General features: G+C 42.4%; 1 protein-coding gene across 1 annotated transcript in view; it reads left to right on the top strand.

The window, feature by feature from the left end:
* The window catches only part of MAP4K4 (mitogen-activated protein kinase kinase kinase kinase 4), a 131,921-nt gene that overhangs the window by 67,938 nt on the left and 37,758 nt on the right, over positions 1 to 26,225 (top strand). Inside the window, exons 13-21 of the mRNA XM_073614774.1 lie at positions 325 to 540; positions 3,587 to 3,748; positions 14,452 to 14,679; positions 15,695 to 15,801; positions 16,883 to 17,034; positions 19,309 to 19,406; positions 24,389 to 24,397; positions 24,987 to 25,162; positions 25,429 to 25,549. Coding sequence (XP_073470875.1) covers positions 325 to 540; positions 3,587 to 3,748; positions 14,452 to 14,679; positions 15,695 to 15,801; positions 16,883 to 17,034; positions 19,309 to 19,406; positions 24,389 to 24,397; positions 24,987 to 25,162; positions 25,429 to 25,549 — 1,269 coding nt within the window. The remainder of the gene's footprint in view (positions 1 to 324; positions 541 to 3,586; positions 3,749 to 14,451; positions 14,680 to 15,694; positions 15,802 to 16,882; positions 17,035 to 19,308; positions 19,407 to 24,388; positions 24,398 to 24,986; positions 25,163 to 25,428; positions 25,550 to 26,225) is intronic.

Genomic DNA, 26,225 nt, shown 5'->3' with positions numbered 1-26,225 from the left:
CAAGTGTGAATGGGATCTAAAGGAATCCTGTAATAAGAGTCAATATGTAGGCTGCCGTTACTGACCTCTACTTTTTTGAAAATGCAAAGTGCTTTGCTGTCATGCTAGAACAAATGCTATGAAGTTTTGAGTTACTGATTTGGAACAGGTATGCATATCAGTAGATATGGTTTATTTGCCTGCTTTGTCGGGATCAGTGACCCAAATTTTGAAATTATGGAAAACCAATGGATTTTTTTTTTTTTTTTTAACCATGCTTTAACATGGACATTATCTTTGTGGCTGTGCATAATTGGGTCTATTCACACAGATGTACATTTTCAGGAATACAGGTGGCGGGAGATGGAGGAGCACAGGCACGCAGAACGGCTTCAGCGTCAGCTGCAACAAGAACAGAAATATCTCATGTCTTTACAACAACCACAGCCACAGCAAGCCCAGCCTCAGCAGCCCTCTATGCCACAGCAAGATAGGAGCAAGCAAAGTTACCATGGCCCAGAGACTAAAGCCCACTACGAGCAGACCGAACGTGTGCGAGAGGTGATCCTTTAAATGGTTTGATGTTGTACTGCCTAAGAAACATATTCAATTTATACATTTATTATGCAGAAGAACTGAAGGAAAATTCAGGTTTGGAAAATGTATCCGGTAAATTTATGCCATGAATAGAGCAGGATTATTCATCTTGTGTATGCTCTCGTAAGCTACTTTCCATACTTAGGTGGGGGGTGCGCGTTATTGGTAAAGCTGCACAAATTTTAGCGGCTCTTTTCAGCTGCTAGTGGGGGTGCTTTTAAAAGATTAAAAGCGCCGCTCCCGATGCACTTTGCAGGCGCTTTCGGCAGCGGTGCCCATTGATTTCAATGGGCAGGGGCAGTGGAGGAGCGGTATATACACTTCTCCCGCACCGCCTGAAAGATGCTGCTTGCAGGACTTTTTTGAACGTCCTGGAAGCACACCCCCCTAGTGTGAAAGCACTCGGGCTCTCACACTGGGGCTGCAGGGGAGGTGTTTTTCAGGCGCTTTACAGGTGCTATTTTTAGCCCAAAAATGCCTGAAAAACACCCCAGTGTGAAAGGGGTCTTGTACTTCACTAGTCTAAGTCCAGAAGTATTAAAGTGCATTGAAACCCAAAAATTTGATATATTGCAGTTTACTAGTCCTTAGATGTGATGCCTACATTCATTTTTTCCATAATTTTTACCTAGCGACTAATTGGATTACCAGGTGAAATCACTGTTTTTGCTTTGTTTTTCTCACAGGAAGTATGTTCTTGTATCTTACAAGAACATTGCATTTCTGGCAAAATCAGTGGTTATTTTCTTGTTCTTGGATATTGCAGCTGCATTGCTTTTTATTTTTCAGACTGAGCACTAGTAAGCTGCAATAGATTGGTGTATACTTTAAATTGTACAGTATGTATTTGTATTTAGAATATCTCTGCAGTACTTGCACATTTCCCCATGTTTTCTGTTTCTTTAACCATTTAAGCCCCACCATTTGATTATCCAAAGACCATAGCTTCTTTTGCGATTCGACACTGCATCGTTTTAACTGACAATTGCGCGGTCGTGCGACGTTGCTTCCAAACAAAATTGACGTCCTTTTTTTCCCCACAAATAGAGCTTTCTTTTGATGGTATTTGATCACCTCTGCGGTTTTTATTTTTTGTGCTATAAACAAAAAAAAGTGACCATTTTGAAAAAAACGCAATATTTTTTACTTTTTGCTATATCCCCAAAAAATATATACATTTTTTTTTTCCCCCTCAGTTTAGGCCGATACATATTCTTCTACATATTTTTGGTAAAAAAAATGCTATAAGCGTTTGGTTTGCGGAAAAGTTATAGCGTCTACAAAATAGGGAATAGTTTTATGGCATTTTTTATTAATAATTTTTTTTTTTTTTTTACTAGTAATGGCGATCTGCGTTTTTTTTTTTTTATCGTGACTGTGACAGTATGGCGGACAGATCAGACACTTTTGGCGCTATTTTGGGACCATTCACATTTATACAGCGATCAATGCGATTAAAAATGCACTGATTACTATGCAAATATGACTGGCAGTGAAGGGGTTAACCAGTAGGTGGCGCTGCAGGGGTTAAGTGTGTCCTAGGGAGTGATTCTAATGGGGGGTGGGGGGGGGGAGATGGGCTATGTGTGACACAACACCGATCACCGCTCCTGATCACAGGGAGCGGTGATCAGTATCCTGTCACTAGGAAGAATGGGGAAATGCTTGTTTACATCAGCATTTTCCCGTTCTTCCTCTCCGTGAGACGATTGCGGGTATGCTCGCGAACATCGAGTCCACGGGCCCCACGATCACACTGATGGAGCTCGCGGCGGGCGCGCACCCATAATGCCGCATCTTAAAGGGCAACGTACAGGTACGTTAATATGCCCGTACGTGCCCTTCTGCCGACGTATATCGGCGTGAGCCGGTCGGCAAGGGGTTAAGGAAGAACACCTGGAATTGCAGTGATTTTAAAAATGTGCTGGCTTACAGGGCATACTGTAAGTCCAAGAAAGTGCATCTTATGGCCTTCATCTCTGTTTACATTTTTGCTAAAGGCTGGGATTACAGCTATTGTCATACTTTGGCTCTGTGACCCTGGACCCTCAGGTCTGCAGACATACAGCTGCAGAGTCAGCAACAGCCACTCTGCCTTCTCATCCTCTTTTTGCCCAGTCATTGAAGACTTTGTGTTATGTGAACCCATTCATAGAATACAAAGTATTCTGTAAATGGACAGTGAAGGGGCGGAGCAGGCAGTGCCGCTGCTGAGTAGCAGAGCATATCTTTCCTGTCAGAACACAGCAAGTACATCTCGTTGGACTTTAGCCGGCTATAGACAGTTCAAATCCTGGCCAGTTCAGCAGGGACAGGCCGATATTTGATCTATGTATGGGCAGGCTGATTGTACCCAAGTCGGTCCATTTGGGTACAGCCAGCATGCTGGATTTTTCATGCAATTGCCAGTGACTATAGCAGCTGCTGGCAGTAATCATTGTGTGTTCTCCCATCAGGGATGGCTCCCCGTGGTTGCAAGAAAGGAAAGGTTGGCTTTAACCTCTTCTGAGCCAGCACAATTTAAAAGTGCTTCAATTCTTGGAGGAGTTCTTTAAAAACATTGCAAATACAGATAGATACCTGTTGATACTGCTATTAATCCAGCAAGCTCCTAATTTTCTGTAGTAAGTGGACAGCATTACCTCTGCTGCCTTGACATGCCACTCTGCATCTCCATAGCACAAGGGGATGTGTTCTGTAGTGCAGTAGGGGCGGATGACACTGCTTGTCTTTCTGGGCAGCAGATGCAGCCTTGTCTCACTACAGGAATTTATAGGCATTCTGGATTTATGACAGAAAGGTACAAAACATGAGACAAGTGCATGTAATGCGGAAACGTAGACTGGTTTATTTATTTATTTATTTTGGGCAAGACATAACACTTTTTAATATGGCTCATACATAGACATCAGGGGGCCCTTATCAATACCTGATTCATAAACCCAACTTATAAATGCTAAAGTTCTGAATGTGTAAGAATGCAACATTTATGTATTTTGTTGTGATATAGGCTGAAGAGCGCCTTAGGAAAGCTACCAAAGGCTCTCCTGAAGCACAGTCAAAGCAAACAGGAAGAGCGTTGGAGCCATCAGTGCCTTCAAGATCGGAGTCTTTTTCCAATGGGAATTCTGAGCCTGCTCAGCCTGCCATGCATAGGCCAGTGGAACCTCAGGTATGACAGTACTTGCTAATGCGAAACAGTACAGCTATCAGTGGGAGTCTTTCTTGTGAAATATGCTTACTGTGGCAAACTGCAAATTCGAAGTATGTTATTTTTATCTTCAGCTCAAAGCAGTACTGTTTCTGCTCATTATATTAAACTAAAGGTTCTTTGTTTTTGAGCTGACAACTTAACATCTGAATATATCACTCCTGATCCTTGCAGAATCATACAGACATGGTCATTTAGAGAAAATGTGTCTTTGCTCTGAAGTAGCACAATATGGTTATTTATTGCTTTGAATTTGTAAGTGGCCTAATCCAAGCCCATAAATCTCATATCCCGTGCTGACCTTTTTCTATTACAAATTATTCTTGTAAATAACATTTGTTCACATGTGCTGCGACTATCTCTACCGTAATGTCAGAAGTTCTGAAGCAAGTCAGCTTTCAGTATTTACTGTTATTTCCTTGAATGATTTCATGGATTGAAGATTTGTCTTACAGTAGGGTGCCAGGCACACTGTGGAGAAGGTTAGCAGGTACATCTAAGATGTGTTTGGTGTCCTTTGATGCCTATCAATGTAATATGGTCTAGCTGATCTTGCCTGAAGGATCATTTTTAATGAATTTGGACATATCCATCATAAGAATTAAAGTGAAAAGATAGACAAAACAAATTTTTCCAATTAGAATAGAGAAGGGTAATAAACTCGGCCAGACTTCATTTCTGTCCAAGGAATTATTGTGGAGATCACTTTTTACTCTTCCTATGTTAACAGTGGTTCTAGTTTACCCTTAACCCAGGCACACACGTAAAGATTTTTTTTTTCCGTTTAACCCAGTGTGCTGAATGACAAAAACTAGAGGCGTTAGTGCGGCAATCTGCCCCACTGTGCCTTTGCGTTCTGACACCACTGCCCCCCTCCGACCAGAACAACACATCGATCAGTGCTCACAGCCATTGATAGGATACTAGTTTTCTAGCATGTCCCTTCAACCAGCTTCTGTTGGAAAGATCTGCACACACTAGCTGAATATTATCTGACTCCTGTGTACCCAGCCTTACTCTACTAAGAAGAAAAAAATGTCTTGCTGCTTTGTTTTTATTCGCTCCACTTTCTTTACTGGTGTCTCCAGGCCTTTTTTTCTCGAAAAAAGGTGCAGGAACTCAACCACGACCCTCAAAATCCCCTTCTCCCCCACACACACACAACCTCCATCAAATAGTGGGTGTGGTCAAATTTCACAATGGGCGGGTCTTGAAGAGCATTAAATACCAGGAGTGCAATATGTAAAGAGGGCAGAGTTTTGGAGGGGGGGGGGTACACGCAGAGTTCAGGGTTGCACTACGCGCAGAGTTCGGTTGTACACTACCTACATAGTGCAAAGTTCAGGGGTGAGCTACACAGAGTGCAGAGACGCCTTCTTCTACAGCTGCTTATCTCTGCATCCCCGTCCACATCTCATTGTCACCCCTATTCAGGTCTGACCTCTGCATGCAATCCCCCCACCACCCTCTTATTCTCCCCCCCTCCTTAAAAGCTCCACCATCTTCCACATGTTCAACTTTTGCTGCTGTGTTAAGCTGAAGCACCCAGCCGGTTCTAGATCCTTCACACACACTGTAGTTCACCCCGTCTTACTTGCAGGGAGTTCATCCAGTGGGGGTGTTGGCATCCGCTGTACCCCAAACACCCGCATCTCCCTTTTCCCCATCCTGCCCTCAGTGGGAGCTGCTCAGGAGATCAGATCTGTGGGAGCCTTTGGGAGTCAGGCTGTCACTTGTAAACACAGAAGCCAGACTTCTGTGTTTACAAGTGATGGGGGTGAGCAGAGAGCAGACAGTCTAAGCCAGAGGTGGTGGAACAGAGTTCCACCAAGTTCCAGCTGAAAAAAAGCCCTGGGTGTCTCATTGTCACCAACTGAGGAAATTAGGATGAGCTCAGGCGTGTTCGCAAACAGCACGTGCAGAGCCCTCCAGGAAGTCGGCACGGTAGAGTTCTGATCAGAAGCAGTGAGACAATGTCCCGATGCGCTGCTGCAGAAATCGGGAAATGTCTCACTGCTTGTGATTAGCGCTCCGCAGTGCCGACTTCCTGGCGGGGCTCTGTACGTGCTGTTTGTGAAGACGCCACATGCTCATCCTTATTCGGAAATATTTCACTGGGTTACAGAGAACATTAAAAACTGCAGAGGTTTTAACTCCTTTTTGCTCGATCCAAAGCTATAGATACTTTACATTTGCCATTATTCATTTGGATCATTTCCTATACACAAACATGCTAGACAAAAAATCAGAAGCAGATGTATTTTTTAGGAGAAGATGGTAAAACCATTTCATGATGCTTGCTTTCACAAAGCACTAGCAGCTGCTGAAGGCCACTCTGACATTTTAAAAGCTTCTTTGAAATCAGGGTGAAATAATTAAGGGTGCAAAAAATGTTATCAAAATATTACTACATTAAAGCCCAAAACAAAACATTTTAGTGTGTAGTATAGCTTCCCTTTGTTGTCTCAACATCCAAGTTTTCTTTGCGTAATACACAGAAGAAAGGCCCAGCAGCCTACTAATAAAGGGTCTGGTGGACCTTAGTTATGAAGAAAGGTTACGAGCACTGAACTTGTTCTCTCTGGAGAAGAGACGCTTGAGAGGGGATATGATTTCAATGTACAAATACCGTACTGGTGACCCCACAATAGGGATAAAACGTTTCTGCGAAAGGGAATTTAATAAGACACGCGGCCATTCATTAAAATTAGAAGAAAAGCAGTTTAACCTTAAACTACGTAGAGGGTCCTTTTACTATAAGAGCGGTTAGGATGTGGAATTTTCTTCCACATGCGGTGGTTTCAGCAGGGAGCATCGATATTTTCAAAAAACTATTAGAAAGCACGTGAACGACCACAACATACAGGGATATACAATGTAATATATGGTGTTTTTTTCTGTTACGTGCAATTAACCTAGAAGTAAACAATAATGAAAAAAACAGTGGCGCTATCCTAAAAAAAATAGTTTTTCACCCTTAGAGTGATACTGTAAATAAATGAAAATTCAAATACACACTATAAACACCAAGTGACGAGTGAAAAATATACACAAAGTGCAAAACAAATAATTACATTGCGACTAAATACATGAAAGGGTCCTAAATAAGTCTTTAAAATAGTGATGTCTTCTTGGCAGCTTTCACCACACCCGAGTGCTGAGTGAGCCCACTCCCTAAAGAAATTCACTCACCGACTCCAATTGCCTACGCTCTCGTGTAAGGCTTAAGTGCTTTTATACCCCAACAGGAAGGGTCACAACGGCAAACCAAACATCCATATTGTGTGCAGGAATTGTTCCACATGTAAATGAAAATAGTGCTCCAATAGTGTAAATCATATAACCAGTTTATTGAACAACACACACACTCTTCAATGTTTAAACTCACACTTTCCAAATTCAAAATAAGAGTAAAATTTCCAGAGCAAAATGAATTCCAAAGCACAGCAAACTATTGGATACCCCAGTGAAGGGTTGCGTTCACGGCGGACCCGAGGTATGCAGGTGTCAGATCGCTTCTCTCACCCACTCCTCGATGGTTAGCCGCTCTGACAGATCTCCACTTCCTGGTACGGCTGTAAAGTAAAAGCTAACCACTGTAGGGTTTATTCACGTGATCGCTTAAACCCATACTTCCATGCTAATGGTCATGTTTATCCTCCCCTTAATAACAGGTGTTCCATGCTGCCAGCTTCTAAAAATCAATGACTGCCTAAGATTATCTACATCCAGGGCTCTGTGTCTGTCCCTGTACGGATGGGAACACTGGCGTGTGCAGGACGATCCATTCAGCTGATGTGTGTCTCAGACTGTCATTGAATTTGACAGGCTGGCTGCATAGAACACCTGTCATTCCTCAGATGCCTAAACCCATTTTAATTCAGGTCTTGGCTTTTTTTTTTTTTTTTTTTAAAGGAAACCTGTGCTGAAAGAAATATGCAGGCTGTCTTTGTTTTTCTCCCTCTTCAGAAAATGCTGTTGTGCTAATCATGGTTTCAGTGCTTTCTGAGTAAAGCAACCTAAGTAAATCTGACTTTACTTGGCTGAAGGCTTGATCTGGGTCTCTGGCTCAGGACATATTGAAGCCAGAGACGCCCAGATAAGGTCTGGATGTCTACATATTTCTCTCAATACAGATTTCCATCAAACTGCACTAAATAGTACACAATACCCTTCACAATTTTACTATATCTAAATAGGGAAAAAATGTGTTTTGTTTGTAGCTGTGCATACTTGTCTTTTTTAGTGCATTTGATTCATGACATACATTATTAGAAAGTGGCATTTTTCTTTTTTTATTATTTATTTATTTTTTTTATTCACTTCAAAGCAGAAATAGTAAATAATGTCAGTGGGAAATAAGCTTCAGATGTTTTTGAAATGGTTTAGTCTTCGCTCTTAGGAGGGATTATTAAACAAAATAAGGACAGGATAACATGACCTTATTCTTAACACAGTGAAACATTGTTAATGAAAACTTGTTCCAAGTATGGCCAGTTCACTGAATGAATGAGCAGAGGTTAACTTCAGTATAATGATCATTATATCCCTATATGTAATTAGCTTACAGTTGCTGAGAAAAAAAATGACAGGTATCAGGTGCAGACATGTTCAGATTCTTGCACATACCTGTATTCGGCCCCCTTGCTGCACATGCTGGACAATTCTGATCAGGCAAGCCTCTGGCACTACATGGTAGTGACGAAGTTACCCAGCTACTTTCATCTTCTACGCATTGCTTGTGGCCAGTGAAGTAGGGCATTATAGTGATGGCCAGTAGGTATGCCTGGAGGTTGGAGAAACTAAGCAAGCTCTGACACCAACTGGAAGTGCTTGGTATTTCAGTGGAATGTGGGAAAAGGAAAGATGCTGCAGGCATGTGGTGGTGCCTCCTGCTCTTTTATAGCTTAACTGCATCTTTTTTTTTTTTCCCCCTCTTTAAATTTTACACAAATCTGCACTCCTCTGAAAGCTCCCCATGCACTTATATGTCATCCCTTCAAAGAGCATGCACCAATGATGTCACTGGCTGTGTCCTTCTTTTTTTTTTTTTTTTTTTTTTTTTTTTTAAATTGGATCCCTTATTATTTTTATATGCAAACAACATTGAAACAATACAAACAAAAACACATTAAAACAAACACACCCCCACAAAATAAAAAACAAAAAAAAAAGGACCCCAGGCCACCCCACCTCCCAAAAACCCCCATATCCCCCGGCCCCACCCTGCAATTGGAAGAGTATATATGAAAAAAAGAAGGGAAAAAAAAAGTATCCAATGATACGAAGTACATAGTACCTATTGGTTTATGTGATGCCTAAGTCGTGGACTGAAACCATCTTGACCAGGTAGCCTCAAACTCACTCATGGAATTCCTTAGGGAATATGTATGTTTTTCAAAAAGAATAATCCTATTGAGATCTAAAATTCACTCGGATACAGTCGGCGGGTAGGGAGAGGTCCACTTAAGCGCAATAGGTCTACGGGCAACAAAGAGTGGCCCCATATAGTATTACCAATAGAGGAAGTATAAATAGACGTATCGCAGTAGCCCAATAGGCATAAAAGGGGCTCAACCGAAATGTTAATGTCCAATAGCCGTTTAGGGTACCGATCACCTCAGCCCAGTATCTTTGGAGTTTTGGCACAGCCACAAAAGATGTATTCACGTACCTGTGTTGCCGCATCTAGCACAGGCTGGCTCAGATTTTAGTTCCATTGCATACAGAAACTGAGGAGTTCTATAGACTCTGTGGAGGATAAAAATATGTGTCAGTCTGTGTGATGGAGAAAGACACCCGGGGCGAGAACTGGAAAATATCATCCCAAACCTCCTCAGGATGGGACCAATATCTTTTTCCCAACCAGCCCTAGAGCAGATGGGAAAGTTCAATAGGGATAAAATCGGACAATATCCTATATGTAGCAAAGGTGAGACCCTTTATTGAACCAGCCTGTAGTATCTTGTCAAAAACAAGGATAGGGGGGGAAATATTTTATCAGAAGAGAATTGGACATGTAAAGCATGTCTTAGTTGGAGGAATTGATAGAACCAATTAGATTGTAGAGAAAACTCTCCCCTTAGATCTTCAAAGGATTTAAGTATACCGTTCTTGTATAGTTGAGCTAGAGTTGTTGTTCCTATTTTTTCCCATCTCTGAAAGCCTCTTAGCGCCAGAATTTGAGGAAGTTTATCATTTTCCCATATGGGAGTGTATCTGGTAGGATAGGGGACACCCAGCATTTTTTTAACTGTATCCCATATTTTACACATTAACGTACAGCATATCGGCGAGCGAAACACCCCCCTCTTGCACCATCGAGAACATAGAGTGGTAGCCGACCCTTAAATGCATAAGAAAATAATTGTCGCGCAGGAAGGGGTATCTGCTCAGACTCCCATCCAGCTACTGTATGGCTTTATCCAGTGTGAATATCTTCTAAACACCACAAGTGTAGGAGATGTTCACTGTACTTACAGGTAAGCCTTATAGCCTTATAGGCTTACCTGTAGGTACGAGTTCAAAAGCCGAGTTTACTACCGCCTTTTTTTTTTTTATTAAAATGTTTTATTTAATTACAAATCAATTCCTCTATCTATGATATATAGTTCGGATGGATTAATCTCTCACTGTGCCTATTGTATTTTGGCAGCCGCTCCCGTTGACCATTTCAGTTGAGGGATATAGGGTGGAAGGCAGTTGGCAGGGCGCACACTGAGCAAATTTCATCCGAAATCGGCCAAAATACCTACAGTGCATGGCCGTCTGGTGAAGCTTAGATGATTCTCCCTATTGGTCTTCTTAATATAATAGGTGTCCTAGTTAAGTTGCAAGACCAGATAAAAAAAAAAAAAAAAAAAAAAAAAAAAAAATATATATATATATATATATATATATATATATATATATATATATATATATATATATATATATATATATATATTTGTATTCGATTGTCATAACAGGTCTAGATTTCCCACTAATTAAAGCGGGTACCTCATACCTCAACACACAGGGCTCACTGTACCATACTAAGATGATTACATAATAGATCATATAGTTTAGGTTGGCACTTGCGTGGGTCCTGTATGCATTGTTTGCTCGAGCACAGCAGCCTTTTCATTTGTATGCACAGCTTTACGTGCAGGAATCACAGGGTAAAAGTGCCACATTTTCTGAAGCATGGGGGTGCCATTAAGAATTAGTGGCACCCTCATGCGTTTGCTGAAGAGCAGTGTGTTTTGCATGCGGGTCAGGAACACATACAGTTGCACATGGGTTGCCGACACACACAGATGTGAATCTAGCCTTGGGCCCCATTCATACCTATATGATTCGGGAACACGCACAGAAATGTGCATTTCCACAACATGCGTAAACCGCCTGTTAGGCTTGCAGAGCCATTTATTCTTAATGTGCCCCAAACGCAACCAGCAGATGAGCAAAAAAACAAATGCAGCTAAAATACATGGCAAATAAACCCATGAGGTTCAGGAGCTTCCTTGGCAAGGCTGCCCCATGCAGGATGTGTAGAAACGCGCTAAAAAATTGAACAAAACCGTACGTTCGCCCTATGCTTGGTGTGTGAATGGGGCCTAAAATGGTCATGCATGCATGCGCTGAAAACACAACTATGTACAGCTGTGGCTAAAAGGTTTGAGAATGACACAAATGTTAATTTTCAAAAAGTCTGCTGCCTCAGTTTTTATAATGGCAATTTGCATATACTCCAGAATGTTATGAAGAGGTATCAGATGAATTGCAATTAATTGTAAAGTCCATCTTTGCCACGAAAATGAAATTAATCCTATAAAAAAACATTTCCACTGCATTTGTGAAGAAGGCTTTAGGGGAGCCCAAGAAAGTCCAGTAAGTGCTAGGACCATCTCTTACCGTTGATTCAGCTGCGGGATCGGGGCACCACAAATGCAGAGTTTGCTCAGGAATGGCAGCAGGCAGATGTGAGTGCATCTGCATGCACAGTGAGGTGCTGACGTTTGGAGGATGGCCTGGTGTCAAGAAGGGCAGCAAAAAAGCCAGGAAAAACATCAGGGACAGACTGATATTCTGCAAAAGGTACAGAGATTGGACTGCTGAGGACTGAGGTAAAGTCATTTTCTCTGATGAATCCCCTTTCTGATTGTTTTGGGCATCTGGAAGAAAACTTTTTCGGAGAAGAAAATGTGAGCACTACTATCAGTCCTGTGTCATGCCAACAGTAAAACATCCTGAGACCAGTCATGTGTGAGGTTGCTTCTCAGCCAAGGGAGTGGGCTCAATCACAATTTTGCCTAAGAACACAGCCATGAATAAAGAATGGTTCAAAAACATCCTCGGAGAGCAACTTCTCCTAACCATCCAAGAACAGTTGGTCACGAACAATACCTTTTACAGCATGATGAAGCACCTTGCCATAAGGTGGCTAGGGGAACAAAACACTGACATTTTGGGTCCATAGCCAGGAAACTCCCCAAACCTTAATCCCATTGAGAACTTGTGGTCAATCTTCAAGATGTGGGTGAACAAAAAAAACCCACAAATTCTGACACAAACGTCAAGCATTGATTATGCAAGAATGGGCTACCATCAGTCCGGATGTGGCCCAGTAGTTGGTTGACAGCAAGCCAGGGCAAATTGTAAGGAAAAGAAGGGTCAACACTGCAAATATTGATTCTTTAAATAAACTTTGACACTTATGAAATGCGTGTAATTATACTTCAGTATACCTAGGAACATCTGACAAAAATAATCTAAAAACACTGAAGCAACGGACTATGTGAAAATTAATATTTGTCATTCACAAAACTTTTGGCCATGGCTGTAGAGCTTTAAAGCAGTAGTGAAGGTTAAAAAAAAAAAAAACCTAAATAAAAAAAAAAACTAACCCTTTTTCAATATAAAGTCATAATGTGCTAGTATGCATTGCAACTAGCACATTATGAAAGACTTCTCTTAAAACAAAGCCCTCCACCAATGCAGAGGCTTTCATCTTCCTTCTGGGTTTGCGGGCTGTGGCCACTTAGCCGAGCTGCAATGACGGCCGTGACTCCCACACGCATGCGCGGGATTGACAAGGCACAGAGGCCTGAAGGAACGATACGGGTATGCCGTTAACTCAGAACATGTGCTGGTGACGTCACAGGCTGCTGCTCCCTAGAAAATCTCCTAAACATGCACCGATATGCATTTAACCTACAGGTAAGCTTTATTATAAGCTTACCTGTATGTAAAAATCAAAATACAGAGTTTACTACCACTTTAAAGAAAGCAATTGTGAATTTCATGTACTGTTTATTGTAATATTGCTTGACGGGGCTTCTAAGCCTTTTTCTGGCTTCTTCCTTCCTACCAGATCTGCAGTTTTGGTACTACAGTAAATAATGCAAGTGTTTTTTAAAGCATCTGTATGTCTTCACTGAAATTCAATGGATTGTATATTTTTTTGGACTTGTTACTTATGGGGTCATCTACAAGGGAGATTGTCGGTGCTTAGCAGTATGTCATTACAAAATTTTTGAAGCCTTGGAACTAGTGCAAATTGCCACTTTGCCCCCCACCTTCCAAGGTTTTATAGTATATGCAGTAGGGAATTTCAAATAAATGTGAAGATGTGCACGGTGCAGCAACCCATCCTTTAACATCCTGACTAGTCCTCCTGTGGAGTATTGATATTTGGAGAAGTCATTACTGCACTTTGTACATTACTATTGCTCTTTGCACTGCTTTCTGAATATGCTCTGATTTCGGGATTTACTTAGTATAACAGTTGATAACAGTCTAATTTATGTTGTCTTAATGATTTCAAAACTTTAGCTGAGCTTCGAGCCTTGGCACGTGTGCCAGGTACCCCCTCTAACATTTATTTTTCTGACAGAGGAGGTTGAATGTGAAAGTGGAACTTCACTCTCCCAATCAACATTGACTGATTTTTAATCCTCATGCTGTTGGCATTAGTAAACAGATAGTAAAATATAGCATATTTACTAGTTTTAAACTTTTTTTTTTTATACATTTCTTCAGTTAGTTTCTGGTTTCTTGCCTAGGAAAATGATATCATGCATCCTAGTAGTCTTCAGTCGGGGAGGAGAGGAGGGGTCTTCTCAGCTAAGCGCACTCTCCTGAATGCATCCTTGAGCTAAGAACAGTTTTTTTCAAAGTGACTTCTCCACACAAAAAAGTATAGGAATATGGATGGATAGGGGAGATTACTTTCAATATTAAAAATGAATTAAATGGTGTTTTTGGTTTGTGGTGCTCAGATGCAGTGAAGATCCACTTTAATGACTTTTCCAAAACTTCTCTAAAATATAAACCTCATCCTTCTGCTTCCAGTTAAAGTAAAATATCAGTTTTATTTTAAAATGTTAAGCTATACTTGTATGTTATGTGCATGTACAATTCGGTCTTTTGCATATACAGTATAAGGCTTTACCACTATGAAATACTGTGCATGATGCCTTGTGCTAAATAACATTAACATAAGGTCAACCATTGTTCACCTTTCATTCCCACAGTTACTTCTCCCTTACAACTGTGTCAGTGAGCCTGCCTTTTTGTCTTGTTTTTCATCCTTGTCTGACTTTTTAAATTCTTACACTGGAATAAAAAGTCAGCAGTGTCAATACACCATGTAAATGTTTTATGTCTTGTTTTCTTGTAAGGTACAATGGTCTCATCTGGCATCCCTCAAGAACAATGTTTCCCCTGTCTCGCGATCCCATTCCTTCAGTGACCCTTCTCCCAAATTTGCACCTCATCTACGTTCTCAGGAACCACATCCACCCCCCCGCAGTGACGTTCTAAGTCAAAGTTCTGACCCTAAGTCTGAGACTCCTGAGCCCAACCAAAGGGTTTGGGCTCGATCAGACAGTGAAGAGGTGCCTCCAAGGGTAAGGAGTAGAAGTAGTAATGTACGAAGCTTTTGTACATGCAGGTGGAGGTAGCACCTGAAACCAATGGAGAATGTTTGTGCATGGTGGATGTTAAGTCATGTGAGTGACCTCCATGGTTTTGCTACACAATAGCTATGTACATTTAGTGTACAATAACTGCAGACTGTTTACCTGGCAATACTTCGGCAATTAGCATGTGACACTTACGTGACTTGTCATTTTGCGGCTGATAGAAATATAGCAGAGCTGCTTTTTACATAGGTATTGAAGTACAGGTTTTCTTGTTTACTTTGTCTACTGACAGCGCTAACTAGGAATAATCTGTTCGTTTAGATCCATTTCATTCTTCAATTTGTAGACCACAGGAGCCTTTGCCTTTTGGTATACTATGATGGTTGTGTTTAAACTATATGACCATTTTGCCTAGTACTGCAGTGATTTGAACCTACACAAAACTTCAGTCTATTAATCTGTAAATCCATACACCTAGCTTGAAATACTTCAGTATAGTTTAGTTTAATTTAGACCTCCATTTCTGTTTCTTTGGAGCAGAACAGTTTATGCCCATTATGTGATGTCATGCGAGTGTCAGTAGGCATGTTTTTAATGTTTCATAGCTGTCACAAAATCTAAGCTTTAGGAGTGGATTTTTTTCAAGCTTTCTGGGATAGGTATGTGTGCACCTCTCGCATGCTTTACACAGCTAATGAATGCTGCTGCACATCCTATGTTGGCTTTGCTGCTTTTTACCAATTACCAGTAATTTTCGTGATGCTGCTTCAGCTATCCAATTCATTACCACTATTCCAAGACTTTCAGACAAAAACCATTATCCCCAATACAATAATAAACTATAGTCTGTTATTTTGGTTACTTGATGCTTAGTTTAACAAAATGTGGTAACATTTAGTGACACGCTTTCTGTGAGCTGCCGGTATGTTGGTTTATAGTGCCTTACTGTTTTCTGTAAACATACCAACGAATGATATGCTTATTTCCTTGATTGGCATAGGTGCCTGTAAGGACAACATCAAGATCCCCTGTGTTGTCCCGAAGAGATTCCCCTCTGCAGGGCAGCGTGCAACAGAATAACCAGTCTGGACAGAGGAATTCCACAAGGTACGTTACGTGAGCTTGGAGGACACATTCTCCTAGGTTGGACCTGCTTCTTCTGTAGTAAGCATTAGTGCTGATAGCCTGCAAATGGTGAGACAAACTCAACTGCCTTCCTTTTGGGAAATCAAATGGTTCTGCCTTAACTGTTGATATATACTTAAAGGATGATTATCCACTTTCACACTTGGCTACTTTCTTACAGACCTACTGTAAAATATTGCTAGTCCCCAGCTGTTTAACTTCATGCTAAAGCTGGGAATAGACTGTTTGAATCTGAGATTTGAACTGTGTGTGGGCAGGCTGAATGTACTTGGGTACAACCAGCCTGCCGGATTTACTTACGATTTATCTCTAACGGCTGCTATAGCTGCCAGCAATGAACATGACATTGTCTTCTACAATACAATGTCTCGGCAGGAGGGATTCCCCTGTCAGCACTCTGTTTGTTTTGTTTTTTTTTGTTTTTTTTAATAATCATTTTTTTTTAAATTTTAGAAACAATTCATCATATAACATCAAAACAATCGTTAATCACATTACATTTCTTTTACCTATATTGATATATGCATTTTACCTAAATATCTATATACTGCTATATTATTCGTCTAGAGTTTTTACAAAAGGAAAGAAAAAGAGAAAAAAAAAAAAAAAAACAACCAGCACACCCTCCACGTCAAGAAAGGGGAGGATTAGGGAAAATGGAATGGGAGACAAAAAAAACCCACCCTATACCAAAATTAAAATCCCCCTACCAGATGCATCCAAACTTTAGATCAACTGAGAAATGATCCATAAAATGTTTTGATATGGCCCTTACGCCTAATCTACAGTTATCTCTGGAGCTTCAGTTGAACTTAGGGCTTTACAAAAGTATACACATTTACTTTTTAAGAGCATTTTTTTTTTTTTAACTTCAGACTTACTTTAAAATATGTTTGGGGGGATAGAGAACCTCTGGGCTCTAGTTTTTTTTCTCAACACTTTAGAATAAAGTATTCATTTTCTTAGAGATTGCAACTTTTTTTTTTTTTATAGTAAATGGTGCTCAACTTGGATTAACCAAAAATCTTCTGTTTCTTATTAGCAATATCGAGCCCCGGTTGCTTTGGGAGAGGGTAGAGAAGCTTGTGCCCAGGCCGGGCAGTGGCAGTTCTTCAGGGTCAAGTAACTCTGGTTCCCAAGCAGGATCACATCCAGGATCTCAGAGTGGCTCAGGAGAGCGCTTCCGCATGAGATGTGAGTAACATCTTAGTATATGCATTGCTTGTGTTTTAAACTAATGGTGCCTAGAAGAAAAAAAAATGCTAAATTTGCCCTTTGTATGTTGGCGTTCCTAGAATCACTTAGGTCTCCATTAAAATGTAATTGCCATATTTAATTGAGAACTACTTTGGGACAAGATTTGACTGCACTTGGAAGGCTAAAGCAGGTTTCCTAGTGCACAGAGGAAATTCTATACCCTGGAAAAGCAAATCAAAATTTGTGGCTGATACGGGACTTCAGTAAATGTCTGAAGTTAAAAATGTTTCCTTATACATGTGGTACCAAATGGCTAGAATTGTTATCATAGTTGACATACTGCAGGCAGAAACTGCAAACCACAACAGTGCTGTGAGCAGCAGATACTTTAAAAAGACCCACACTGCATACCTCTGTGGAACTGACCTGGTGATGGCAGTGGCCTGTGCAGACAAAATCCTTCTTTGCTGCTGCTCTGCCTCTCCCTTAGAACTTTCCTCCTCCCCTTCTCCCTAGAGCTCACCTTATAGCTGCTGGAATATCACTGCATCTTTCTGCTCCCAATCGAATATCCCCTCTCTCTCTTTGGTCATGATGCTATCTTCCTTAGTCTCAATATCTGAATGCTTGCACATGAGTTAGGTTTTCCTGCAGCCAAGCCAGTGATCATATGATCAAAGAATTCAGTTGACCCCTCATTACCAGTTTGCCAGACTATGGTGGGATTAGCCGAAAAAGAGGCAGAGGGGGAGAGGAGGGAGCATTAGAAGTAGTTGCAGACAACTAGCTGCTTTTGCCTGGCAGGAGGAAGAAGAAAATGCTTTGTCAGCTATTCAACTACCTCATGCACAAGCTGTGGCTGTAATAAAGCACATACGCTCAGAGATAGAAAAGACAGACATGCCCTGATTCTGGATGGTGCAGCTTTGTGATTAAGAACCACCCAACTCATTTTTTTTATTGATGAGAAAATAAAAAATCTGGAAAACATGGAAAATAATCCCCTATAAAACAAAAAAACAACTTGCAAGGGAGTGGCCCAACAGCAAATGGCAGCTATAGTTTTGCTGATGCACATGACATGGTAGTCCTGTAGGACTGCTGGGTCTCTAAACTTTGTACACAAGAATATGTAGCTCCCTCACTGCACTCCACAGTTCTTTAGTGCATTATACAGTAGCACAGTAAAATACTATATAGCTACCAACTCTCCCTACTCAAACTGTCAGCTCTTCCCAAACTTCTCCAACAAATACTTACAAATGGCTGCTGGGAACCACCCATTTTTTTAGTGAGGGGGCTGTCACATTACAAAGACTCCACTGTTGGCCAGCTCTGCTGACCATAGTTAAAATATTAGGCAGTGCGTGGTTACAAAGTAATTGGCCTTGTGAATTTCCACATTAAATCCATGGGGCGACATACTTCTAATCAGGTCCGATTATTTGCACATTGTCAGTTTAGGGGTCCATTCACTTGCTGCAGTTGCTTAATTTGTAATATATTAGTGTAGCCCATTTATTTTAGTTGTACCTACACTTTTTACAAGCAGTGTACTTTGATGCACAGGTGCATTAAAAACTACTGTATATGTGCTTTGAGTACCATGAGTGGCACTCCAACACGCAAGTACCCATGTGTTGTTGCACACACACAATAAAATACACATTTTACTGCAGGTTACTGCTGCACACCTAAATGGGCCCTAAGGCAGTGTATAGAGATGTCTCTTATTTAAAAGCACAGTACATTTCAAAAAAGGTAGTGATCTGACACTCCTTAGTATATTATTAATATCAAACAAAAAGAAAGCTATATGAACATTTGATTGGCAGTTCACATACAATATTTTTTGCCCGTGTGCAGTGTACTCTGGATGACAGTTCCCTTGTCCATCATAATGCACAATCTCTTCCCCTCTGTTTTCACTCCATGAAATAGACTGCATTAGTAAATTTCATGTTTTGTGTGTTGCATCTGGTACTAACTTTCTATGTTAAAGTCATGTACAAAGATAGTTACAGTTTGATATGTGTAGTATTTCAGTGTTCACCTTCTTAAAAGTAATTTCCCCGTTAAACATTGTTTAAAAATCTTGAGTTTATTGCTTAGTATATATAATTATAAATGGGCTTTCTTGGTATAATAATTAGATGGCCTGTGTTTTGATATACAATACCATCTTGTGGTCTGGTATCTTGTCTGTATTCTCCCTTTCTTGTCTACTTGACTAACATTGTCCTTTTTTTTTTTTCTCCTTTGAAATACCAGCATCATCAAAATCAGAAGGGTCACCATCACAGCGTCCTGAGAATACCACCAAAAAAACTGATGAGAAGAAAGATACTGGAAGACCAGGCAAGCCTGCTGTAAGAAAATCAGCTATTTAAATTTATTTTTGCATTTATGTATGTATCAAGCTATCCCCTTTAAATTTAGACAAGTCATCAGTCAAGCCAATAGTCTAAATGGTTAGGTTCTACCCTTCCTTGTTAGAAGGTATTGTAAGTGCTTTGACTTTTCAGGACCTGTTCGTGTTTGCTGTGTTGCCCACCCCTTAGTCTTGGTGCTTTTGGATATTCCATGGTCTAAGATTAAGATCCTGTGTCCTGTAATGTATGCTTAAATATTTTTTTTTTTTTTTTTTTTACCTACCTGTAAAATTATTTTCTTGGATAGATTACCGAATTTATAGTATGCACCTTTTATTTGTTCCTTATGATTCACACCTTATTGCTTGCTAAAAAAAATAAAAAAAAAAATTGTAGGCTGGCTGGAAGTGGGAGGGATTATATTGGTGTTGTCTTTACAGCTTTGTTTTCCAGTGTCCAATCACCTAAAGGTTGGTGCACAACCTATGGTATAAGAATCTTTCTCATTCGTTCATTGACAGACACGGCCTTCCTTATTCAGAACCATAAGGTTATATCGTCTCTGCAGGAGTAGGACTAGGCTGAACAAAAACAAAACACCTGGCTATGCCCATGGGCTGTCCTCAGTCAGTATATAATCCCCTACCTGCTCTAGATATTCAGTTTTTTTTCTGCCTAGTCAGGAGTAAGGAACTAGTTTCCTGCTGGGATCTCTAGTCCTGGGATTTTTTGTTTGTCTCTTTTCCTGGATTTTTTTCCAGTGAGATCTACAATCAACTGCCAGGCTGGGCGACGGGCTGGACACTTGATCCAGTGGTCACTCCAGTCTGGCCAGCGAGCGCGTGCAGACCGCAGCTACTTGCTAGGTCGGCTGCGACATAACCCCACTGGATAGGGGCTGGCCCTGCGAGTTAAACGTCTTGCGAAGTCGTATACAACCAGTCTCGACCTCTGTCGCAGCGTTCCTCATGGCTGACAGCCCCCACTTCGGTGGCGACGTGGATCTGTCCGGGAGCGTTACCCGCACATTTCGCTGGAGAGGTAAGTAAGGGTCCCCTCCTCTCCTTCCCTGGAGTGGTGTGGGGCGCGGGTACTCCCCTGGTGTGGTTGGTCACTCCGGGGTTCTCCTCCACCCCCCCCTTACCCTCCTCTTCCCCCCCATTTCCCTCCTCTTCCCCCCCATTTCCCTCCCCCCCCCCCCCCCTCCTTCCTGGTAATGCCCAGGCTGGCTTCCGGCCTAGGAGCTTTTTGGATGCACGGTCCCCCTTTTCTACCCTTGGGGTTGTTACTGGGGGGGTATCTGGTGGTTGGGCCTGGGAGGCGGGTGATCGGATGTCCTGCTTCCGTAATTTATGCCGCAGCTTTGCGGCCTATCGGCTCGGTCTGGTCCCCCTGCGGGCCGCGCACTCGCGACCTGCGGCTGAAAATTTAGGCTGCGGCTTTGTAGCCTACCGACGCAGTGTCCGTTCAGGGCTCGGATCAGTCAAGTCCCCCCGCGGGCCACTCGCTTGCGGCATGCAGCCAAAAAATTTAGCCCGCGGCTCTTACGGCGGCCTACTGGGCCATGGCTTCTGCGCCCTGCTAGGCCTCGTGGCCGCCTCTTACCAGAGGGGTGGCGCTGTGGGGGTCGGCGCCCCTGTGAGGGGCCCTGGTGTGGGCCCCCTGTGCAGGGCCTCGGTCGACATCCCCTATGTCGAGCGAGGGGGAGTCCCGGTTGGTGAGTCCCCCCTGAGTTTTTTTGGGTGGCACTTAGACATATAGCCTAGTATATGGCACCCCTGGCCTACTCTACCTTCTCTGTCTCGAACAATCCTGTCTGGCTCTGCTGCCACGATAGTGGCCTACCTTGCCGGGTGGTGGCCACCTTATCCTGTCAGGGAGGGGGATGACTGCAGAAGTACACGAAGGGGGGCTGGTTCTCGCACTTATTACATCTGTGCAGGAACCTTTCAAGATGGGGGATACAGCGATGGCTGCGGCGGAGGGCCGGTACCCCTTTGGATAACCCGTCTTGCTCGGCGAAATGCCTTCTTCTCCCTCTTATTTTGACAAATTTGTCCATGAAGATTGGGAGTGTCCAAAGTGCCTTTTGTTTCCAAAAACGCTTAAGCAGTAAGGTACCCCTTTCAGGAGTCCCTCCTTCAGAAGTTGACTGTTTCACCAATAGTGGACCCCCCTGTCTCTAGGCTGCTCAAGGCAACCATGGTTCCAATAGAGGAATCCATGGCTTCTAAGGGTCCAGCTGACATACCTGGAGGGGAGCAGAATCCCCCTGCCTTTGCTGCATTGGCGGACCTGTTGGTCCGATCTGGCATGGTTACGTCAGTGAGGTTTGCGGTCCTGGGCTGCCTGGATGATCTTCTTCTCAGACTTCTCGATTACCTCGAGGAGCAACATAGTTCCTATTCAGACCTTGGCTGATTTCAGTTGGCGTCTATACTATCGAAAGTCTGCTTTGGCCCAGCCAGAACGTAGGATTATCTGAGCCTGATCAGGCTTCAGCTCTGGGCAGCGTGTTCTTCTCCTGGACAAACTCCAGAAGTTGCATGCTGCGTTTTTCATTTACTGTCCGGCAGGTGGCCTCCTCTGCGGATCTGCATGTGGGTGTTGAGCCTGATGATATCTATCTTTTTGAGGCGATTCCATTGGCACAGTTCCATATAAGCTCCCTTTGGGGAGATCCTGGCATAATGGGACAAATGCCCAAGGTCCCTGGACAATCGGATTCGGCTGAGTCAGGAAACCAGAGGTTCCCTAGTCTGATGGCTTTGCTCTCCGGTTCTTCGGCGGGGAAAATCCTTTCTCCCCTTGTATTGAAGAGGATGACAACCAGTGCCAGTCTGTCCGGATGGGGAGATGTCCTGGGACTGAGCTCTGCTCAGGGTTGTTGGACGTTGCTGGAATCCAGACTACCGAGTAATATCCTAGAAATTCACGCGATCAGTCTAGGTCTGGATCATGGACTGTTCGACTTCGGGAGCTCCTGGTATGGATCCAGCTGGACAAGGCAACAGTGGTGGCTTATACACTTCACCAGGGCGGGCCAAATAGGCTGTTGCCGGCCCTGGCTGTTGCCAGTATCCTTTGGTGGGCAGAACGTCTCGTTCCGGCCCTGTCAGACGGATACATCTAAGTTGGCTAGGGTTGGACCATGGGGTGGGCCCTTCACTGGGCCATGTTTCATCGGATTTGTCTCCGCTGGGGCACTCCTGAGGTAGATCTGTTTGCCTCTTGGCTCAACAGGATGGTGCCAAGGTTTCTGGTAAGGTCATGGGATCTTCTGGTAGCCCGTGGGACAAGTGACGTTTGGTCTGCTTTTTGTGCAGGATCACGGCTGTGGGGATTCCGGTCATTCTATTGGCTCTGGATGGGTCCCGTCGGTCTTGGTAGTTTGACCGGGTGTGCCTGGTCACCAACGTTCCTTGGCGACTGCCTCTCAGGGAGGATCTACTGTCCCAAGGCCCGTTCTTTTTTCTGCTTTAGAGTTGCTGGTTTTAAAGGCCTGGCTATGATGAGCCAGGTGCTGCAGGTCCGACACTGTTGATGGCTAGGGAGTCTACCTCCTAGGAGGTTCTACCTTCGGATGTGGAAAGTGCATATATCCTGGTGTGAGTCATTGTGCATTCATTGTCATTCTTTCTAGGTGGCTCCGATTCTGACCTCCATTTACGGGGGGATGAGCAGGAATAGGCCTTGCGTACCTTTTAAAGGTCAGGTGTCAGCCTGGGTGGTGGTCTTCAGCGTCCCCTGGTGTCGCACTCCCTGGTCCCTGGTGCGTACCTGTTATTCAAGGGGTTAGACATGTGTTTCCACTGGTGCAGTTTCTTCTACCGCCGTGGGATCTGAACTTGGTGATTTCGGTTCTCCAGAAGCCTCTCTATCGCTCTCTCAAAATATTCGGGAGGTTCCACTGCTTACTCTCGGAAGGTGGCCTCTTGGTGGTTATCACCTCTGCTTGCAGGGTGTCGAATATGGTGGCGTTATCTTGTCATTCACCTTACCCAGGTTAAGGTGGTGCTTTTGCCCTTTTGCCAAAATTCTGTCCTTGGATTTCCATTTGAATAAGGAATTTTGTGTTGCCTTTCTTGTGTCCCTGGTCAGCACATCCCAAGGAATTTGCCTAATCTGCCCTGGATGTGTTTTTGGGGGATTCAGGTGTATTTGTCAGCCACTGAGTCTGTTTGGAGGTCAGGCTCATGGTATTCACGGCTGCTGTTTAGAGGGTCTATTCCCTCTTGAAGGGGTATCGTTCAGGTTGGGTTCCAGCTTGTCCTGGGTGAAGCTCCTGTTACCTGGTTGGCTCTTGTGTTAGCCTTGGGATTTTTCGTTGTCCCACCCCTCATGTTTGGCACTGCTTTGGGACGTCCCTATGGTTCTGAATAAAGAAAGCTGTGTCTGTCCATGAACGAATGAGAAAATAGGATTTTTGACTTACCGTAAAATCCATTTCTCTGAATTCATTGACAGACACAGCACCCATCCCTCTATGGAGTTTTTTGATACTTGTAGTACTGCTTGCTACTAAACTGAATACCTACAGCAGGGAGGGGGTTATATACTAAGGACAGCCCATGGGCGTAGCCATGTGTTTTTTTGTTTTTGTACTGCCTAGTACTACTCCTGCAGAGACTATATAACCCTATGGTTCTGAATAAAGAAGGCTGTGTCTGTCAATGAACTCAGGGAAACTGATTTTACGGTAAGTCAAAAATCCTATTATCTACTTGTAAAGATTTTCTCCACACCATTCTTTGTAACCTCCATTGGGCTTGAAACAAGTGGGTTTTCATCATCCAAGCAGAAAACAAGCTTGATTGTTGGTTTCAAAAACTGAATTGCCATAAATTTAACCTCTTTCTAAAGATTGATGTGTTTTAAGTTGGCATGTTTTGTGGTTTACTTTTCCGCTGACATTTTTCTTTAATATGTCTTCTATGTTTTCTTCTGGTCTGTTCATCACATATGGTGCAACTGTCTAGGGAGAAGTGGTAAGTAGACTAAATATTGAATCATTCAAAAGATTACAAATATAGCAGTATAGTTATTTGCGGCAAAAAACTATCTATGACTTGTTCACATTTATTTACTTTTTAGCTTACACCTGCTGATAAAAGCATAAAGCGGCAGTTTCTTCATTGTTTTACCTCTCCTGATTTCCTTGCTTGTGTCCAACGGTTTTGTAGCATGACTTGTTTCCGCTCAGCTGCATTTAAAAGAAAAAAAAATTGATGTCGTAGATCCCATCCAAACAATCCTTAAGCGTTAGTATTTGTGACAGTGCTCAGTCCTCACAGTTCATCACTTAAACAAGCACTGCAGTTTAGGAGGCAAGGGAGCATATACGGGCACACCTCATGCCCGAAAATACCAGGTTTAACAGGGCTGTATTGGGGAGTTTAGGTGGGTAGTAACTGCTGTATAGTCTAGTGACCATGTTGGTTTAATTTATTTCAGTCATTTACTAGTTTGGTTACTTTAAATATGCCATTAGTACATCATTCTCTGTCAAAAATGTGTTTTTTGTTTTTTTTTTTTTTATGTACGATTTTTTTTTTTTTCCTTTACTTTTACATCCAGGACTTGACTGCTTTGGCGAAAGAACTTCGTGCTGTGGAAGATGTACGGCCTTTACATAAAGTAACTGACTATTCTTCATCCAGTGAGGATTCTGGCACTACAGATGAGGAGGATGATGACATGGAGCAAGAAGGAGCAGATGAATCAACCTCTGGTCCTGAGGATGCCAGAGCAATGTATGTCTTTTCTAGCCCCTTACACGTTGGTCTTTTGGTAAACATTGAAGAGAAAAAAAAGTGCTCTTTTAGTCAGTTACACATGTTTGTATTTTAAGTATTCTCAGCAAAATGACAGCAAACTGGTTTTATTGACCAGCACCTCCACTTTCATATTTCTTTACCTATAGGGAATGCTAGTTTTAGTGGTATTAGATTTTTTTCAGTCATGTGTCAGTTTGTTTGGAGGCTTAACATTTGCTTTGTATCCCTTGCATGCTGTGCAGGTCCTCACTGAATCTGAGTAATGGAGAGACGGAATCTGTAAAAACAATGATTGTCCATGATGATGTGGAAAGTGAACCTGCCATGACTCCTTCCAAAGAAGGCACTTTAATCGTCCGACAGGTATAATACCTAGTCTGTAAGAAAAGAAAAAAAAAATAACCTAGCCAACTCTTCCATTCATTCTGTTCATTCCCTTGCATTCTGTCCTCTGTGATATGTTGTAGCAGTTAGCACCCATTCATTATGGCAGGCTTTTGTTGTTTCTGTGCATGAGCAGTAGATAGATGAAGTCCTTTCATTTGCAGCTTTCTGCATGTTTTGCACAGGCGCACTCTACTAACTTTCTAATAAGCTAGTGGTTTTCTGAACCAGAAGACTGTGCAGTGCTTAATAATCAAGCAAGCACAGATCAGACCTTTAGTAATCAGTCCCATAGTCCTTTTTAAAGGAAAAGAGGATTAATCTGGCATTTCCGTTATAACACTAACATTTTGAATTGGTGCCTAAACTATTTTACATAATACTAGCTTTTGCTTCAGAAAATGCAGAGTTTGTAAACATATGACTTCATGCTTGCTGGTCCAGCATCTTGGTCAAGGGTGTTGGCTTCCCAGTACTTTGAATACACTCCATTAAATATTCACCTAACATTTTAAATGGTACTGTCACAAGACTGCATAACAATTGGATTTTCTACCTTCGCATTCAAAAGCCATTGTAAGCGAACTGAAGGAAAAAAAAAATGGCTTTTATTATAAAACCCTTCACCTCTTACTGTGGCCTCAAGACATGAAGT

Source organism: Aquarana catesbeiana, linkage group LG02 (assembly GCF_042186555.1).
Source record: "Aquarana catesbeiana isolate 2022-GZ linkage group LG02, ASM4218655v1, whole genome shotgun sequence".
NCBI lineage: Eukaryota > Metazoa > Chordata > Amphibia > Anura > Ranidae > Aquarana > Aquarana catesbeiana.
This window is presented reverse-complemented; position numbering and strand designations above follow the sequence as displayed.